The 21,047-nt window shown below is 47.8% G+C and overlaps 1 protein-coding gene across 1 annotated transcript; it reads right to left on the bottom strand.

The window, feature by feature from the left end:
* Positions 1 to 1,139: 1,139 nt before the first annotated feature.
* LOC135898789 (solute carrier organic anion transporter family member 4A1-like) lies at positions 1,140 to 20,776 on the bottom strand. Its single transcript, XM_065427953.1, has 13 exons — positions 20,419 to 20,776; positions 20,048 to 20,299; positions 19,196 to 19,480; positions 17,117 to 17,462; positions 16,488 to 16,587; positions 16,272 to 16,393; positions 13,976 to 14,119; positions 11,243 to 11,332; positions 9,981 to 10,173; positions 6,804 to 6,966; positions 5,258 to 5,505; positions 2,404 to 2,468; positions 1,140 to 1,487 (listed from the first exon to the last, which is right to left on the bottom strand). Exons 1-13 carry the CDS (start codon positions 20,614 to 20,616, stop codon positions 1,246 to 1,248), a joined length of 2,448 nt encoding a protein of 815 aa, XP_065284025.1. The 5' UTR covers positions 20,617 to 20,776; the 3' UTR covers positions 1,140 to 1,245.
* Between the last annotated feature and the right edge of the window lie 271 nt (positions 20,777 to 21,047).

Genomic DNA, 21,047 nt, shown 5'->3' with positions numbered 1-21,047 from the left:
CGTATGCTTTGTAGCCTGGGATTTCATTATAACGCTCCCAACTATAATTTAATGGATTTGTGCCGATACAGTATAGCATAAAAAACTATGTCCCCATTTGTGCCGCAAGCAGGTAAAAAGACTTCTCTTTACGAAAAGCACCACTTTTAATAGAAATCACGCGATTGCCTTTTGCATGTGTGTTATAGGTTACAAGAAACATCTGCTTTCGTGCGTAGCGCGCGCGTGCATTACACTAAGTGTGACAGCGATGAGCATATAAAGCAGCCTTCAGAAAAGTTGCATACAATAAAAATTTGACCGCTGCCAAATTGTAGCAGAAATGTCACGTACAGTGGGATCACTAAAGGGGGAAGGGCGGTGGACTGCTGATGTTAAACAAAATCATTGAGGGAACAGAGACTACAAATGCAACCCTCGCTCATCTCCCACTTCCCGAATGAGGCGAGGTTGACCTATTCTCTCTCTCTCTCTGCCGCTAAAAATTGCACCCAAATGCTCAACGTTGCGCTTCCGTGTGCAGAGATGGCTTGAAGGCAAGAAAGCTCGAAGGTTGCGTTCGTTACTTAATCTCTAGAAAATTGCTACTCCATTCCCAAAGGTAGAAATGGGGGGGAAAATAATTTAGGCTAATGTATAAAGAAAAGTTTTCACGGCAATTAGCGATGTCTGCGTGATCAACGATTGAATATAATTTATTAGTTGTTTCATACCAAGAGCGCAATAAATCCGAGAAATTATGGTACCTGCGTGGAAACATGGCTCCAAATTATTTAGCTTCTACCAAAATATACGAAGCCAGGTGTTGATGCAGCAATGCTAATCAGTGCTGCATTCAATGCCTAAAACTGCAGCAAACATCAAATTCTGCAATAAAGTCGCAAAGAAAAGCAGACTGAATTGCTTATAGTGCTACATAAAAGGTAAAATTAATTACAAGAAGAAATAAAGGCCAAACTACAGGCAGCTACAAGGTAACTTGTCGAGGCTCATCCCCAAACAGCTATTTCGCGCCTATAGGTCAAACTGCCGCAGTCGTACTCGTCTACTCGAGCGTATATACGACCTTTCACGAAAATCACGGCCGCCAAGCGGCACACTGACGAACGCCAAGCTTTCAAAATTTCACAACCAGAAAGAACGAGATAAAACTTTATATTTCTTTTTGTCTTTTTTTTTTTTGCACAACGACTCAATTCGCTAAAGATGCCCCGTTGCACACGCACACGCAGGCGCACGAGAGAGTCAGTCGGGCAGGGCGGCGACGGACACGGGCGGTGGCGCGGGCTCGCGCAGGAAGAACAGCGCCGCCCCGAAGCAGCAGAACGAGGCCACCTTCAGCGCCAGGATGAGGAAGTAGACGTTGCGGTTGAGCAGCAGGTTGTCGTAGATGGCGCAGGCGCCCTGCGACGAGCCGCACGGCGCCTCCCACAGCACGCAGCTCGCGTCGATGGTGTGCCCGAACGCGGCGCCGGCGGGGATTAGCCCTGCGTCGGGTATGTGTGCACGGACGAGTCGGCACGTTTTACAGTGAGAAGCATACCGTTTCTGGCGCCAAAGTCGGAAGCACGGCAAGGATGAAAGGCGCAGTTGCGTTACAATTTCTGCAAAACGCTACTATATGACCGGACACCCAATGGTTGATTTTCTTTTCTTTTTTTTTCTTTTTTTGAGAAGGCTTTGGTTTTGCTCGGTTTAGTCTGTTGCACGGCTGGTGGAGCAGGTAAGGTTGCGCAAGCTTGACGTATGCCCAGAGTAGCGGTATGTTAGACAGGCACAGTCGCAGCATGCTACATGCTGGAGTGAGTGAGTGAGTGAATGAGTGTCAACTTTATTATTAGAAGGGGTAAGGGATAAAGGAGGCTGGAGTGAGAACTTCCGTTTCACAGCGCCAGTTGTATATGTGAGCTGACTGCCGCATATGCCGGAAGCCGAGAATATAGGGGCTTAATATGAGTTAGGTCCTTCGAGCACGTCTGTTTTCACAGCCTCAGTGATACCCAGTTGCTACAAAAATTACGAAGATCGCGATGTGGGTGAGAAACATTACATTGATTATCTTGAAAGTGGGTAGTGTAAACGTCAACTTCTTCTGGCTGTATAGCGTTTTGAGGACGTTGGCAGAAAAGAGCATGGATGCTTTGGCTTTGCCTGCGTCATTTCGTCCTCGTAAATGTGAGCCTGCGAAGCACTGGCCTCGAAACTATCAGAAAACATCTAACTCCCATAACCTGCCTAAAGGATTGCTTGAGCAAAATTGTGCAACATTCTCCGATTAATTTTCTGTCAAGTGTCTGTAGCAATTGCAGCCGCTATAGTGCGGCGGAGTCGCAAGTAGTCTATTATTACTGGCTAGATGACCACTATTCAGTGCAGAGTAGTATACATATAGTTCTCCCTCACCGAAAGCCCGCACGATGATCCATTGAATTCCGAGGCCGACGGACTTGTGTTTTTCGGGAATGCACCTGCGCGGAAAAATAGCAGGTGTCTGCGCGTAAGCCGCCTTGCACTCTCCGTTTTCATAAAAAGGCCGCTTCCAAAGACAGCTTTTCTAAGACAGTTTATTTCATCATGTATCTTTCCAGAAGCACAACTCAAAGTGCACGACTCCTTGCATTCAAGGTACAAGAAGGCACAAGAAGCATAGTGGGATAACTTCTGACCACATAGGCACTGTTTGTGCACAGTGGGTTTTTTCCCTCTTTTCTTTCCCACTTTCCAAGGCGTTTCAGCGAGCCCAGCAGTGTTTCGTTTATTTGTTATGTCTCTCATAATTAATACGCACATTTTATATGTTCCTCCTAGATGATGCACAGTCCCTTCCGTATTTCCTCACAATCTTATAATTACGATAGCAATTATATGGACACTACAAGCGAATTTTAGCCGTCGTCGTTGCCGTGGGACTCTGCATACATTCGGTATATGTAATGTGTGTATCGATTCCGTATACGCGGGTTATATTGCTACACTATTCTATCGCTGCGAGGTTGTTCAAACGATGCCTTACGTCCTTGGCTAAATTATTGCTCAGAATTTTGACAGCAGCTGACAAACAAACGCCTCAAAACATAGCATTCACCGCACATGCCTTTTGTTTTAAATATTGTCAGACTAGTACATAACAAAAGCGGAAAACAATATTAGTGCTCAAACCTGGAAGTGATGTTACTGGCTCGACTCTTTACGGGCGGCGTAGTGGCGCCTATAGTATATGCGATGTCATTAAAGGCCCTACACGGCGTGTCAAAGCTTTAAGCGTATAACATAGCAGAGTGTGGGTGTATTCCAGTTGGTGATTCATAGGAGACTTCCTTCAAGTCTCGTGTGCTCCTTGCGGTAACTTCCCAAATCATGAATCACCAACTGGCCTACACCCACACTCTGCTATGTTACATTACTTCAAAAGTAGGCACATTTACGCGTTCCTTGCCGCTCGATGATGAGTTCGCACTGTGTTCCGCCATCATAGCTTCTTCGTCGTGCAGAGCTAGGGCTTATGTCTATTGCCTGCGAAAGAACACGGAGAAAATTCATAGGATAAAATTTCAGCCAATCCTTACGCTGGACATTAGCGAAAATGGCCGGCCAATGCCAAAGAGCTCTTACGCACCTGATGGTTAGCTGATGTGGCGCACATCTCAGACCATGGCTTCCGAGATATTCAATGCGCCACGAATGTCGCTTAATCTCGAAGGTGATGTGCCGATAGAGCACCCGCGCTGCTACTCAATGTGTCTCGCGTTTTGCGTCATTCTCAGCGAGAGGTAATTAAGGTTTTTTTTTTGTTTGTTTCAGTTGTGGTACCAAAAGCTTCTATTTTGGGGGAGTTTTTCTTGACACATCTACTCGTGCTTCGAATGTAAAAATTTTGCACGTAGGCAGCTCTGCCTATATACTATCAGAAACTTCCCTTTTGATATGGTCCAAAATATCGATCTTGAAACAATGCGAGAAATCGCAGGAAAATTTTAGGAGAGGACAGATAGAGCGCCGACTATCAACTAAAATTAAGAAAAAACAGAGCCTGTATAACATCTTCGCACAAAAAAAAAATAATTAGGAGAGCAAGTATACAAGTGTCATTTGTGTTTGTCTAGGAACCACCTGAAAAGGCGCGTCGCAGATACCTGGAGACGACGGTCCCGAAGTACGAGGCCCCGATCCGAGCCAGCAGACGGGCTCAATAAGTGCCATGCACCACTCATTTCTGGCCTTCCTTGATGAGTCTGACTCGGTGTTCAGAGGGTGAGGCGCACGCAGACAGTCGACTGACCATGGTCATATGCTAACCCCTCCATTTCCGTCTATATTCCGTTTAGGCCACCAACATAGACCAAATAGCCAGCCTTTCCGACAAAATTCATTCATTCATTCATTCATTCAGTATTGCAGCAGGGCTAGCTACTGCGTACTAACACGCTTATCACCAGCTTTACTGGTGGAAAATTCCTCTTCATATTTTTGTTTAGTGCTCGCTGCAGTTAGCCTTCAAAGGGCCCCTTAGAAATTTTTGTTACTGACTTATAGCTGTGAAGAGCCATCAAGCGAGCGAATAGCGGAGATACACTAAAGGGGATGTTGCGAGGCGATGGTGCCAGGAAGCGAGAAATCCCTCACCGCCACAGAGTCTGTCTCCCATATTGTCTAATCCAGCGTCCGCAAGTGACATTCCTCTCCAAGTCTTCTCATATTAAACAGACGAGAGCCCAAACCATGCCTACCTCACAAGTCCTCCTCAGTCTCTGAGAAATCCCCAAGATGGAAAAGTTTCATCAACAGCTGACATCATTCAGCGTAACTCCCTCCAATCTTGCCGACTTCTACTGAGTTAATTTGTTTATCCAGTGCTCATGCAGTTCAAGTTGCCGATCACCTCGTTCTCACGTTAGTTTGCCAGCCTCCCGGTCAGCTTCATTTGGTATAAAACGAATGCACCGCAAAAGTGGTCGTGATAGGGTCTATCTCCGTACAGGACAAATTTTCTTACTGCGAAGCTTTCGTTGAGAAGCTCGCGTCAAGTTTTTTTTTTTTTTTTTGACACCTTGTGCCACAGTGGATGACAACTTTCTGTTTCAATTCAATATACAACTAAAAAAAAAACGTTCCTGTACGTCAGTGCAACCAAAATCAAAAGATGAATAACGCTTAAACGCTGGCAAATTCGCGCGCAAATATTACCTGCAGACCAACCATTCGAGAAAAGGAACCATTTTTTGTAAAATTTCATTCGGACCTGATGGCGGATGCGCACCTGAGAATGGCTGCGACGGCGGGCGTGCTGAGGAAGAAGGTGGCGAACACGATGGCGGCCAGAATGGGTATGAAGACATTGACCAGGCCGCACGGGTTGGGACACTTGTTTCGCACCGCGTCGATCTCCACCGTGGTGCCAGGCACGGTGCCGAACGGGCTCGCGCCGCCGACCGAGCTGCTGGCTCTGTCCCCGGTGCGCGCCCGCGCCGAGACCGTGCGGTTCACGCACAGGCACTGCGAGTACGCCTGCCGGTGCGGCCGGCGCAGCCACGTCGTGCGACCAGTTATGCGAGAGCCGGGTTGAGTTCACATCTTATTCTGCGGTATTGTTTGTTCTAGGCAAGCTTGCCTCAGTTCGAAAAGTATGACGATGATTATAGACCTCGAGGAAGAAAGAAAGACCTACGGTCGTTATTTCACAACGCGTTTTCTTCGTGATTTCTGTTCCGTTTATTTCTTGACAGAGTAGGCAAAAATACATAATATTGTTCATGTGGAACCACTGCCGATTCTTTAACTGTAAATGTTCGTTCTATAATGCTGGAGTACACTTTTCAACATGACTTCACTTTAGCGATTAGCATCTCGGCAACCATTTTTCTTTTTCTTCTGTTTAGTTCAAGTCATCCAGTCAACGTGTAGCTAGCTTATGTACAAGAGCAGTGATGACGTGATAGTGCCCCGTTTAAAATTGGGGACGTGTTACGAAGCGCGCAGTGCAAGTTCGAATATGACCGTTTAAGGAGGGCCCGATACATGCACCTCAAATCTCACACAGCTTTTACACCGCCTGAAAAGTAGCGTAGCAACTATTCTGCCAGCGCTAACAATTGCAGTGCTCCTTGGTTGTGTTTTCGAAGAAGCTTACCAGCGCTTCCCGACCCCAAGAGAGTATGCCCTTGTGAACAAACCGCGTGATTTGAGCCTTGAAGTCAAACACGAAGGCCGAGAGCTCACACATCTTAATGGGGCATGTGGGCGACACTTCTCTCGGTCATTATTTTACAAAGTAGAGTTATCGGAGACAGCGTCAGCTTTCCTAAATGACGTCGCTCTCGGAGCGTTCAGGCATACCGTCATGTAGGAGGTGTTCCCTATACGTCGTCACAAAGCGTGAAGTTCGTGTCTGTGTAAATGCCAACTTCCAAGTCGGCCCATTCGAGACGGATTCACATAAACGACCCTGCCGTTCACGCTTTAATGAACCGCAAGTAGCATGAGGCATGCAGACAAGACAAAAGGTCACGTGGGAGACGGAGGCTTGAGGCGATCAGCAGCGCGTGGTCGAAGAAGGAATGACTTAGGCAGGAGCATACGTTTCGACAAGGGTCTCCATCATTCCCTGACGAAGACAAATACCGTTGCCGGAACGTTCGCCCCAGCCTCAGACGGCTCTTGTTCGAACACTTTACTGATACATGCAGCTCTTATAGCGCTCTAGCTTCGCTCAACGATGGTTAATATTGCCAGTCAGGCCATAACACCGTGACCATATGCGTGAAAAAAAAAAAGATGCGTTTTAAGAAGGCGAAGGCGACACGTACCCTGCTGCTCGCTGTGGCATACTCGCGTAGGCAACCGGCGTAGCACGGCGAGTAGTAGGTGTAGCCGTCGCGGCCGCAGATCGGATTGAAGCGTGTCGTGGTGCAGCCGCAGCGGCTGTTGCACGACTCCTTCAGGGTGACGTTCACGCTCGACACGCTGGTACTGCGGGCAGAGGAAACGGCGTCCACAGCTATACCTTGTCGGTTACCGAGCAACACCCTTTACTCTCTATGTGGTCACAAGAATTGCCGTGTTCTTAGCAACGCTATTCGGCGTTCTAGAATGGTTACTACCAGATAAGGATGGTTGCCCGCCGTGAGAGACCTGTCGCGAAGCCTTTCGTCTAAGAAGTGAGAGGCGCCAGCGTCCGCAAGTGACATTCTTCTACAGTCTCCACTCCCATTAAACAGCCGAGAACCTAAATAATGTCCAAGTCATGTCTAGAATTGCCATAAGATGCTCCAGATCCACCAGCTGGGATCTGCCGGAGTGTTCTCGTCCTGCACCAGATCGGTCTTCAATCTATACCAGCAAAATCCCCAAAGCGTATATGAACCTTTGCGCCCTAATTTCGGTTTTGAAGCTTCAATTGAGGCAGAAATCAAGCTATACTTAAAAGTCCCGTTGTTGCTTTCTTTAAGTTACTTTATTTGTAATACGGAAATGGATGCTGATTACGTAATGTAGGTGCTACATGGTTTATGCTAGATGCACTGGACTGTCTCACTGGGCTGACAAAAGACATCATTGTAGTCTAAATTATTAGCAAAGTAGCGCATATAACTGGCCATCATCACAGCGACTACAAAACGTTACGGTAAAAGTGACTGCAGAGAAATATAAAAAAAATGGCTGTGGCTTAGCTAAGGTTAAGCCCAGGATGCGAAGCATACTAGCCTTTATTTTAACGCGACAGCGTTAAGGAGCTCGTGTCGCAGAAAAGCCGGTGTCGTCGGCGTCGGCTCAGGCGTGCGGCGCTTGCTCAGGCGCACAATTCGTTGTCGCGCCGAACGCTGCGTTGCTCGACGCTCACCGCGTCCGATGCGGGGCGCGTAGTCGCTGCGCCGTAGCAAACCCACCTAGAAACAGTCTCTGTAGCACGCCGCAACCTTCGCTTCTCATTCCAACGAGCAGCTCTGTCTCCAGGAGGCATGTCACCTCATGAGTGTCTAGCAGAGCCTAGCGCAGCTGCTTATATACCGCCGCGACGCGGCGAGCGACGGCGCGAGTTGGAGCCCCGTTTCTCCTCTGTCGTGACGTCACGGTGTCACGTGGTCAGCCTTGAAGGCGACGCTGCGAGCGACGGCGCTAGTTGGAGCCCCGTTTCTCCTCTGTCGTGACGTCACGGTGTCACGTGGTATTGAAGGCGACACCGCCGCGCCTGAGGAGCTGGGTTGAGCTCTAGTAATATGCTTCGCATAAAATAAGAGCACATAAAGAAGCAAGATTGGCGAAGATTGGCTGTTAGGGTTGGCGCCTGACATCACGTGGCGAAGGGAATTTCACCCGACCTTCTACCAGGCTTCGTCGAAATGAGGCTTGACTTCTCCTGCGATGGTTAACGTCACGCACCTTGCGCACAAAGGACCTTCTACTACCCGACCTTCTACCACCCGGCCTTCTACCAGGCTTCGTCGAAATGAGGCGTGACTTTTCCTTTCCTTGCTCGGTAATGCCAGAGGAGGAGGGGCCCTCTCTCTGTGTCTGTCACGTGACATCGACGGACGCAAGATCCCGCCCACACTTGTTGAGAGCCTATTTAAGGGGCTCCGAAATGTACTTTTATATACTTCATGCTCTTCTCATTTTCTTTCATCTATCTTTGAATAAACCATGCAAGTTTCGCACTAGCAAATCGTCTCGCCCTTGCATGGTCTACCGGATGCCTGCAGCCCGCCGACAACACCACGCTACCCAATAAGTAACGTCGGTCGAGCTTCGATAGGCAGGCGCCGCTACTTCTTGGCAGCAGTACGATACGCTACCCTGGAGTACGCAACATGGCGCACACCACATCTGCTATATATTCTGTTTTATGACCATCTTATTGCTGTCTTTCACTGTGTTAAGTTACCCTTCCCGTATAATCTAGAGACGCAGATGGGTGTGCAGAGTTAGCTACGAAATGGTTTGTACATCTGTGCAACATTGGCGCTCACTTGTCCTAGAAGTTGCCTAAACGTTCGCGGCAATAAATACAGGTATACGGTCGTTCTTCGAGCTCTTCCCACATGGTAGCCCGTTTGTTACACTGCGCTTGTGGGTAAACAAAAACCAGACAGACGCTGGTGCCTGTTGTCCACAAATTATATTTTTTTAGCCAACACTGCTCAATAAGGCGGAAGCCCGATTCCGCCGATTCCCCTGCTCGCGCACCTTCAGCGTGCTGGGCGTGTCCTCGCCATCTGTTGGGACCGGACCATTGTGCCACGCAGGAGTGCGCTACATGCTTTCTGATGAAATTAAATTCTTAGGTTTTGCATGCTAAGCCTACGACATGATTATGAGGCGCGCGCCATAGTGGCGTTCTTCGGATTAATTTCGACCATCTCAGATTCTTTAACGTGCACGTAAATTTAAGTACATGAGCATTTTTTTTTTGCAATGTACGCATGTGTTACCTTTAACCATTTGTTCTCTGTGCGATGCGATACCCCGCAACTGGTGTAATGCGCCTGAGGTAATACGAGATTATGTGGTAAATGTGATAAATAATATGCAACAGACACGAAAAAAAAATTTCTTTCTTTCTTTTCCGTCGGTACGTTTTTAGAATAAATAGGAGCAATTTTATTATGGTTGACAGTTACGCTTACTTTTGCTGGGTCCCACTACATTGCTGATCAACCTATTCACTAAATTTGAACACCACTTGTAGCACTTTCCGCTACCTAAGTCACTGCGGCTTTGTCAGTTAACAGTCGCTACTTGGCCCGAACTATTATTTCCTTAGGCTATAACCTAACGAACTAATCTAAGCTAACCTAACCTAACCTAAGCGGAACTAATATATCGTTACTGATCGCAGTTACTAAGACGATATATCTTGTATACATCGTGTATCTTGCAAGAGATGCACGATGTAGATCTTCTTTCAAGAGCGAATGTAATAGCGAGTGAACATAAATAATGCGGGTATAGACACAGGCAGGCAAGCTGGCGTGGTCGGCGCTTACACTCCGACGTTGTACTGGACGTTCCGGTAGGGGATGTTGTCGCAGTGGAATAGCAGCACCGCGACCAGCACGATGGGCACAAGAAGCACGAGCACGCAGAGGCGCACGATGCCCGCGGCGGTCAGCTGGAAGCGAGAGATGACCACGCCTCCGAGCATGACGCCCACCATGGCCGTCGGTATGGTCACGGAGCCTGCGCACGCAGGGGGACGCTTTAGGACATGCTTGTTGACACTGTATACTAAAACAAATTAATTTACCCTATCGTAGCACACATATAGCTGAAAGAAACAAAACAACTAAAGGCTAAGTGTCATATCGATTTGGCCACTATCGCCCTGTAATCGGCTACAGCTCCTGGTTAGCTCAGTTGGTCCAGCGACTGACCGAGAAAGAACGGCGCTGCGTGGTTCGACCCTGAACTCGAATATGTTCCTTAACGCTGAAACTCCTACGGCGGCCGCCCCACAGGGTTATGCCTTCGCGAGGAATCCGCACAAATTTCCCTCGTAGCCTTTCAGGTGGCCGCCATCTTGGTTTTTCATTAGCCTTCCTACAAGTTGTGGACTATCTCAAAACTCGTTTGATTAAGCATTCGAGGAATAAATGACATCTATTCGCGCTCTTGAAGCATGCACCAGTTAGACATCGACATGGACGCCAAGGGGACCATGACAGCCAAATTTTCTTACGACGGCATCATGCAATCTTTGAATTGTGGATTAATAGCGCGCGCACATCTGCGGTAGACGTAGCTACGTGTTGAACTATTCGACTTTAGCTTACGTGTTAGTAAGACTGTTATAGAAAGAACCAGTATGGAGTTTAAAGCATTCTTCCCGTACAGTGCAACCGTGCTGAATAAAACTCGCTTCGTTTAAGTCAGTGACGCTGATTACAGTAAAATGAACATATCGTCATATTGTATACGTTTACGCATACTTAAGCATAACGTGACCGGAGCAACCAGCTATATTTGAAACGTATATTACTGAATATAATCACATCTCTCTTCGTAGCACTGTACCCGAACTCGAGTGTCCGTAATATAAAATAAGGGTAGTTAAGTTCGCCGTTTAAGTTTATCGAAATAAACGATAGCATTGGCCAGTGCATGCGGGAATACAGCGATAAAAGATATTTTACCCACTTAAAAAAATTTAACATTTCTAATCACTGTGTTGCTCGTTATCTTGCATAATCGAAGTACTGGCTATCACTCACACCGTCCTTTACTAGCCATAATTAAAATCAACACGTACCCATAATCATTGAAGCTGTCGACGCGGTCATGCTAAACTGCGCCTGAAGCATCTTCACCAGAAATGAAGACAGGCCGCTTGCGACCATCACTGCAGAACATAAAAAAAAACATTGTTATGAGGTGCATGTGCCGCTTTCAAAACGTACAGAGGACGAAGAGAAAGACACGAGCGAGATTGTGCAACGTGACAGGCATAAAGTCATGAAACGCCGGGGATAGAGCCTCGTGGTGCGAGCATGGAACGGAGAAGGGGCGCCATTGCGAGACGACAAGCCGAGAGAGCAAGACGCCAGCCGCGGAAGAAGCACCCCGATGATCGATGGGTCGTGGCTTCTGACCCTGCCTGGTGCTCCTGAGCATGCATCTCAATATTTATGACTTTCGTAGCGTTCAGCAGAGCACCGAACGCGGCCTTTTGGCGCCGTCCTGGCGTACGTTCTTGCTCCGTCTTGCCACGTCGTCTAGTCGCCAGTCTCCAGCTGAATAACTCAGCCGCAACCCACTCAACGCCTGCACCACTCCGGCCATGAACTTGAATACCATGAAAATCGGTATTCAGCGATTGTAGAAACCCAGAATTTCTTGGGGACGACTCTCTTCCAGACGAAGGTAATCATATACGTAGGAAGTGCATAAAGAAAATGAAAAGAAAAATGAGACTGTAAAAATACTTACACAGGACACCGACAGCAATAAACAGTACATAAGCACCGGCGTACATGCCTTCTCCGATGGCAGCCCAGTGGCGAATAGCAGTGCAAAAAAAAAAAGAAAAGGTTGATTGCTTGGGCTAGTTGGAGGAACATTACTTTGGACAAAGAGAAATGCAGTGTATATACATGGGACTGTCAATGATAAAGGAGACAGACAGTGCTGATTCTGGCAAAGAACAGAGTAGCTCCAATGAAGACCGTTAGTCTTGCAAAATGAGAACTTCTAGGGGCAACAATGTCTGCAGGAATGGGGAGTATGATAAAGAGTAATCTGAAACAACAAACTGAGCAAGTAAAGTTTTGGACCTCTGCTACAATTGCACTGCACTCGATAAGAAAAGAGTAAAAGCGCATATTGAGACTGAAAGGGCGCCTTCAGGAGTCACATATGGCATTTGGCGAGAAGCACCCGATCATATTACGTGGAAGAATTTACGTAGCGACCCTATTAGCTCGACACGTACAGGGGCAATGTTTTCACGTAGAAGTACGTGACACTGACTACTATAAGAACCTGAGTTCGGGTAATCAGAGGACGACAAGAAGTGAAAGACGTAATACGACAGTGGGTTATGCGCAGACGATACCATTTCAGACCGTCACAACAAGTACCTCCTCTTCCTGCTGATACAGTGACGAAAGCTGCACCATATGAAATAATTGGCCTAGACTACATCGGTTCTATACTAGGAACTACAACAAAAGGAGCCATTGCCAAAGTTTACGCAGTAATTTTTACAGGCGCTGTCATAAGAGCAACACACTTGGAAACATATCACTCAAAGCGTTCTACAAGTTTTTTCGAAGCTTCGCAGTCTGAAGAGGAATGTTCTCAGTAATCAAAAGCGACAATGCCAAGACTTTCAAGAAAATTGTTGAAGAATTTAATGCGGTCACGACAACATTACACCACAAAACAACTCAATATTTAATCGCTAATCACCATGTCTAGTGGAAATTCATTCCGGAAAACGCGCCGTGGTGGGGTTGTTCTTATAATAGGCTCATCCGTAGTTTCAAGTCATCTCTGCGAAAAGCGATTGATCATCATTTACTGTATAATGAAGAACTTACTACTTTAAGATATACGAAGTAGAAGGTATCATGAATAACCGACCGTTCACATACGTTTACGATTAACCTGTAGAACCTACTTCGTTAACTCCTGTGGAGGTGATTGGCAGAAAGAGAAAGCTGGCAGGATACATTAGTGAAAAATGGGATGGCATCATTAAACGAATGTGGATACTGCGTGATGAAGTTATTAAAAGGGTGGGGGGGGGGGCACTCTTTGTACACGAAAGAAATAAGAGGCGCGTAAATGAAGCCTGCTTAGAAATGTCACCAGAAACTGAAGAAAGGCACCATCATCTTCCTTGGAGAGCGACATCCAAGAGCGGTTTGGAAAATCTTTGTTGTGAAGCAAGTTTTTCCAGGCAGAGACCAAACCTCTAGGGTCTGAACGTTAAAGACACTGACAACATGTTTCTTTGGGGGAACAAAGTTGATTGAACAAAGTTGAAAAGTAACAAGAAGTTGATTATCCGCTTCAAGGATGCTTCTAAGCGGACATCTGCAGCCCCGGGAAGATGCAGCAACAGGAGGAATAAGAAGAAAACACATAGAGAAGAAGAGCTTTCATCGGAACAGCTCCACGTTCTGACCTTCAGAATAAAAGTTTCTAACCGTTACGGCTGGTCAATTCCTTCGCTCAAAACACACACAGGCTCAGCGTGGCGACGTCCGTGCGCGTATTTCAGAATCCACAACAAATAATACTGTAGCTGACGGGGACGACGTCTTGTGTATCGCAAAGAAGCTGTTCTCTAGACGATAATTGTGTCCTCTATGACAGCCTGCTGCTCTCACATTAAATTGGCTAAGAGCAGAAAGATACGCTGAAGTTCGTCAATTGTTCTTTCTTTTTTTTAGTATGAATGTTCCAGAAAGCTCTACATATCAAGAAACATTGCCACGTGCCGTTATGTAAGCCAGATCTTCCATTCAGGCATACTTACGCTCTGCGGACCCAGCAAAGCAAACGAGGACGAAGGGCTTTATGCTGAGCAAAGCCAGAACTGTCTCCCGTAGGTTTCCTTCGGTTTGGCTGACGGGCTTGTCTTGATCTTCAAGCTTCTTTTCAGCCATAACGACAGCGTGGTCTGCGAAAAAGTTAGTTTAAGAGAACGCGGCTCGAACAGTCTAGACAAGGAGATAAGTTTGTCGATGGCAGTACCTCGAACTGTGCCATACCAGGGACTTCTTTCAAACTATGCGTGTTTGTTTTAACTAACCTAAACTTCTAGATTCTGTCAGAAGTGTAAGTCTGACGGCAGCTGTGCGCAGCACATTCATCGCACTTTTCTTGGCTTGAGCGCTCTATGGCATACTTGGCTTCGAAAGTGGAATTAACACCTAACACGGCTTCTGTACAAAACTTTCTGCACAAACAACCAACCAAGGACGTAATTTCGCACGACTTGAACCTTCTTCGCAAAACGTCCACGCATACTTATTTCGAAATTTGTTTTCAGGGTGATGCATAATGTTACGTGAGGAAAGGCACAGACAAATAAATTGACATTTACTTTAGCATAAGCTAAAGAAGGCTCAAAAGACATTCATTACATTAGTTGCCATTCTCGTTCGAATACTTATTACTTGTTTTCTCCCACCAAAGGTCGTGGGTTCGAGTGCCTTAATGGGTGCTACCTTAATTACCTATGCCTAAATAACTTCGCCCTAGTTAGCACCAATGTTCGTGGATTCGACTCCCCCCAAAGGTCGTGAGCTTGAATGACTTAATTAACCCCATTTTACCCGCCGTGGTTGCTTAGTGGCTATGGCGTTGGGCTGCTAAGCACGAGGTCGCGGGATGGAATCCCGGCCACGGCGGCCGCATTTCGATGGGGACGAAATGCGAAAACACCCGTGTACTTAGATTTAGGTGCACCTTAAAGAACCCCGGGTGGTCAAAATTTCCGGAGTCCCCCACTACGGCGTGCCTCGTAATCAGAAAGTGGTTTTGGCACGTAAAACCCCATAATTTAATTTAATTAACTACATTTAATTAACTATATCTTAATTAACTTCGCCTTCACACCAAAGGTTGTGGGTTCGACTCCCACATATAGATCATGAGTAACTATATATTAATGAACTGTACCTTAATTAACTTCGTCTTAACACCAAATGTCGTGGGTTCGGCTACCACAATAGGCCGTGAGTTCGGGTACCTTAATTAACTCTATATTAATGAACTGTACCTTAATTAACTTTGTCTTAACACCAAATGTCATGGGTTCGACTTCCACATAAGCTCGAAGGTTCGGCTCCCACCGAAGGTAGTGGGTTCGAGTGCCTGAATGAACGTTATCCAATTTAACTTTGCCTTTCTTGCATGATGAGCTGCGTCGGAGCCAGCTGTCGAAGACGACAATGAACGCAAGAGCAGAGGCGCAAGCGCATTTCAGAGTGAGGAGAGCTCACACGACTTTCTTTACTGCACGCATTATTTTCCAGACTATGGGTGGTTTGAGCCACTTAAAGCTTTCGCCTTAAAAGAAACTATTTGCTTAGAAGGATTTGGGTGCGAGCTAGTTGGCACGGGTCATTCATTTTAAACAGTGCCAAAAAACACACGGACAAGAAAGAGCACAGGACCAACGCTGGTCCTATGCCCTTTCTGGTCCATGTGTGTGTGTTTTTTTTGCCGCTGTTTAAAACGAATGACTTTTACACTGTATTTACACTGCAGCCAGGCCGTAAGACAGACATTCGCTCGCGCCAAGAGCCCAGACACTTCATCGTCTTTGTTGGGGAGGCTCTTCAGCATCTCTCGAGACTTGATGGTATCGTAATACAACCCCTGCGATAAAAGCGCCATCGCGGTGCTGTTAAATATCTAAGGCACGTGGAAAACTATAGGGGTCGAGCCTGGAAACGTGGACAATGCCACTGGTTGTCATAGGGGAGGACGTAATGGGCGTGGCTAGAATAATTTCACAGGTGACATCAGTCACTTGGAGGAACACGCGATATGGGCCTGTGTAACAGGAAAGCAGTTTTCCGCGAAGATCCATGAAACTTTTACGAGGTGGTGGGCAAAGCAACACGAGGGTGCCGGGGGAAACATGGATATCCCATTGACGGCAGTCGTAGCGGTGATGCTGCTTTCCTTGAGGCACTTGCAATGTTGAAGGACATCGGGCCTGAACGTCAGAGTAATTGCGCCATATGTATAGCTTATGGACATATAGAGGTCCAGCTCTACCTTTTGCTTCAGATATTTTTTTATGTTTTTAGAAGCCTCACCTGGCAGCTCTGCCGGCAGAAAACTAACGGGCAAGGCGACAGCAAAGCACATGAGCCCTGCGTAGAGGAAGCACAGCCACCAGGCTCCGATCCATGCGGTACTGTCGCGTGTCAGGCCCAGCCTGCGAAAAGTTTAATACACTTAGCTGTTTACCATGTGTATCCAGTAACAGTTATTTTCAGCTATGTGTAGTTTGTTTCGAATGACTTTCTTACAACGCTGGATTGACGCCTTGGTCGACGTAGTATTTCAAGAAGTGCCCGTTGACGACAAATCCCGTGGCCGGCCCCACTACGGCACTTGCTTGAAAAGCGGCTGAGAAAAGAAAACGTGGGAAACGTCGACATGAAAGCAGTAGTAATTAAATGTCAGTTTAATGTTACTGATGTTTAAGCACAATGGTCGTATAAAAAGACAATTCTATAGGAGTAAAAATGAGATGAAGAACATAACGCATTGATTTGTCTACATTGTGAGCAATGTTCATGACTGTCCTCATCACCTGTACATATCACTGTGCACGTCGTCTTTCTCTCTAAGGAAGGTTCCAGAATAAAACGGCTACCTCCGAAGTGGTATATGTCTATGCTAGTCAACAGTGAACTAGCCGTTTAAGTTGACCCTTAGAAGACATGTCCTATATATAGTTCATATGTATATGGCTCATATTTACCATGTCGTTATGACCCTATTGAAGCAACGTATACAGCTACAAAAAATCACATATGGCAAGCACATTACTTATAGTACGATGCCGTATTCGATTATATGCCGTTCGTTATATACCACTGCTCGAGCGACACAGAGTTCGACAAGGAAGTGGACGACATATTAGGGCGCATACCAATGTACTTGGAAGACACGGATCGGCGGAAGTTCTCGTCCAAGTAGGCGATGCCCAGCGTGAAGTATGGCGCCGTGCCGATGCCGTTGATGAAGTTGCCGATCCAGAAGAACCACTTGTACTGGCGCAGATCTCCCGCGCCGGGATCGCACTCCGGGACACTCTCGTTGGCCACGCCGGTGCCCAGTTCGCAGGTGTCGGGCCTCGGCTGGCTGAACGAGTAGGGCGGCCCCACGAAGTACGGCAGCGCCATGGTGAGCGAACCGACGCCCATCAGGCAGGTGCCGAATGCCATCATCAGCGGCTTGTTCTTGTCCTTGCCGAAGTACGTCACCGGCAGCAGGACCTGGGGCAAACACAAAGACCTGAAGCTGTTGGCTTCTGTACTGTACATTAACAGCTTATCCGCAGTAACGCAGTGTGCCCGCCAGAGCTGCACCGAGCGAATGTGTTTGGAGTTGTAAATTTCTGCCCTCCTGACCTACCACCCCGAAATTTTGCCGACAACTCTCTATATAATTAGCGTGAAAATCTGAATAAAACCCGAATGTAATACGAGGGCACATCGCAGGGGTGTGAAAAAACAATACCCGGTCTGGAACGATTCAACACAGTGTGACAGCAGCGTGAAAATAATTCCTGTGTGTACCTTATGAGTTTCAGGTGCTGTGTGAACACAACTGTACATGGTTAGATAGCGTCGCGAAGTCAGAGTTATAAGTTGACGGGAAGGCAGCCGTCAAAGTAGCCTAATACTGAAGACAGGACGCAGGATGCAAAAAGAAAAAAATGTGGGTTCGACTTCATTTTGGTCCATCTTCATTTCCTTTCTCTTCTTATTTCAACATTTCAATTAACAAAACCATTAACATCCCCTATGCATGCTTTCTCGGGATTCATTGGCTGTTTGCTTCCTATGTTTATAAATAACCGAAATGATAACGTTTACAACGTTTTCCAGCTTATACCTCTTATTGGACCGGTAAGTGTGCTAAAGAAATTGGTTGGCACATGATGTATGGCCGTTTCTTCGCGGCGTAAGTTTGTAGTCATGAGAGAGGACTCTTAATTCATTATGTAAGTTTGTAGTCATGAGAGAGGACTCTTACTATATTATTATTTTACAGCGAAAGCTGTATATGGCTAGCATATATTCGTCCGTCCATCCGTCTGTCGGTCGCCTGTACGCCGAAAACTCCTCCGGCGCGACCCCACGCGCATGCGCGAAAAAGACAAAAAGAAAGAAAGAGAGGCACGCGATTAGCCAACACCAGATAGCACAATGCCTGTTTACTCCAATCCATGACGTCACACTACCTGGCCCGAAATATCCATTGACAAGGCTGGCGTGATTAAAGCGGTGACACCAAAACAATTGTTGCCTATTTGGGAGCATCCCCATTGGATTATATGGCAGTCGATCCAGGTAACATGACATGGATCGGAGTGAAAAGGGCTTGTGTTATCTAGGTGGTGTCGGATTGGTTGCGCCATGCAGTAGTGACGTCGTTGCTCTCCGTCACAGCCATGCACGCGCGCAGCACTTTCTCTCTGGCTCTGAAATGGGTCGGCCGCGCGTCATACGTGCTCCTTAGGAGCAGGCAACAACGCCGTGAGCAGAGCCAACGAGCTCATCTACGCCATGCCGATGGTTCAGTCCCGGGCACAAGAACATGCTCGTGAAACTGGGCGCAAGCAGCAACTGCGTATCGAGGATCCGGCAGCCTGCCAAGCCGTCGTCTAATGAAGCGTCGGGATTAACCCAGTGATAAACACCGGTATCACACGTTTCAGCTTCGCTGGTTAAGCATCTGTACGGAATGCTTGGGCGGTGATTTTTTTTTTTTAGTGCAATGAATTACACCAAGCAAATTTCTCACGCGACTGGACGCTTTTCAATTACACCGACTGAGTAGTAGGTGACTGCACAAGACCGAGTTGACGAGTTTCCGTATATAACCTGTCAGGGATATAAAAATACTGGATATTAATCGCCACGGCAAAGGCTCGGGATGCTAGTGTAGCCTGTTCTGGTCTCTGCAGTAGACGTTAATGAGTCCACATCTGCGATGCGCGCACCATGAGCGAGGCGACGCTGTACAGGCTCCCGATGAGTCCGGTCTCCACGCTGCGCAGCTGATAGCGCCTCTCGAGCGTCGCCAGGTTCGAGTTGATGCAGCCGTTGGTGATGAGGCCCTGGAGGAAGGCGCAGCTGCAGAAGAACGCCACCACGCAGCAGGGCCGCCGCATCCCGCCCAGCAGGCGGCCGCACGCCGGCATCGGCTCGACGTTCTCCGGCATCGGGGGCGGCGCTGTCGAGAGCGCCTCATTCGACGACGTCAGTCCGGAGGGGGCCTTGGCGGCCTGCGAATAAGTCAATAGATCTTATGGAAAAGACAACTAACAATGCAGTGGGCCTCTCCACACATCAGTATGGTTGACTTCACCAAGACAGTAGTAGTCCTCGTGCTCTATAAGGCGATGTGAGCGTAAACCATTGTAACACGCACACCGAGACAAATATGCGAACGGAAGCCCATGTCCTGGTCTTTCTTTCTTTCTTTCTTTCCTTCCTTAGTTGTCCATTCACCTGTTTGCCCTGACGCAGCAGGCCGCGTTAACACGAATATAAACAGGCAATGCGCCACAAGAGCGCAGCAGATGGTCGTTCGATTGGTTGGTCTACGCATGTTGCCGCCAACCTAGGCTGCCAAGGTCACACTCATACGTTACAGCGCTTCGTAAGCTCTGCATGGTCCTAGCCAATATCAGCGAAGGTGGCCGCGCGCCGACACGCAGTTCTCGTGCGAGATAAACTTCGCCAATTCCGTGTCACATCTGCGTCTGCAAAGGCCACAAATGCATCTTGGAAGAACATGCTAACTTTAAAGGGCATACTCTTTCGAATGAGTCTTGTTGGCATGCAGTTACCTGCATGGTCACGTTTTCGACGTTCGTGGTAACATCCGCGCCACCGGCGTCTGGCAGCAGTTCATCGTGCTGCCTCTCGCTGGAGTGACGGTGGCGGTGGTGCGATCGCCTCGCCGAGCGTCGCCTCTTTGCCTGGTTCGTCTCCTCGGGTCCGGGCTCTGGCTTCTTGAGCAAATCCTCGACGGCCGAAGAGGGCGATTGGTTCCCGTCGCCGGTGGCAGAGGCCGCATTCGGGTCCCTCCAGAGGGTCATCTGCCGTCGGAGAAGGGAGAAGGTCAGACGCTGGTCTCACATTCTAGGAGAGTGGCAAGTCTGCACAAATGTGATCAATGCATCTAGGTGAAGGCCGTGCACGCATCGAACGCACTTACCATCGTCGGCTGAAGCAGGGCGCGAAGGAGGATTGATTGAAGACTGCGGCGAACGAGAGCGGCTGCTTCCAGTTGCTCCGAGTCGCGTGGAACGCTTTCAGCCGCGGCTCCTGCAGCTCGCGAGCCGTTGCTCGCGCCAACGTCTTCGTGGTGATGTTGATGCCAGAACTTCCTCGTCAGGCGCGATCGCTCACACATGGCCTGCGAACTTGGACGAGTGCTTCGGTGTGTCAAGCAAAGACTTGGTAAGAAGGTCTCCCTGGTGACACGGCTGGCCGACCTCTCCTGTCGGTCGATCTTGCCTAACTTTTCATCGATTCTGTTACTGCGTTAGTGAAGATGACGCGCCTGGCTTTATTGAGCTTGAGGACATGGCACGTAAGCAAGTATATGTTGATGTGAAAGAAGAAAGAGAAGTCAATGCATTGACAGGAATGACTTGCCGAGTTTGGCGCGCTGTGTCTCGCGCGTTGTATTGGACCAACCTTTGTTGCCATCAGGCGAGTTTTCCCAGGCCAGAGAAAAGGAAAAGCCTCGTTGACAACGACGCTGCATATTCCTGAAAAGATGCTCCGAAGATCCTTCATGCACCATCACACACGCAGTCATATATATTCCGTAAGATAGCA

The sequence above is a fragment of the Dermacentor albipictus genome, chromosome 3 (assembly GCF_038994185.2).
Source record: "Dermacentor albipictus isolate Rhodes 1998 colony chromosome 3, USDA_Dalb.pri_finalv2, whole genome shotgun sequence".
NCBI lineage: Eukaryota > Metazoa > Arthropoda > Arachnida > Ixodida > Ixodidae > Dermacentor > Dermacentor albipictus.
Note: the sequence above shows the minus strand (reverse complement) of the source record. Positions and strands in the feature narration are given on the sequence as shown.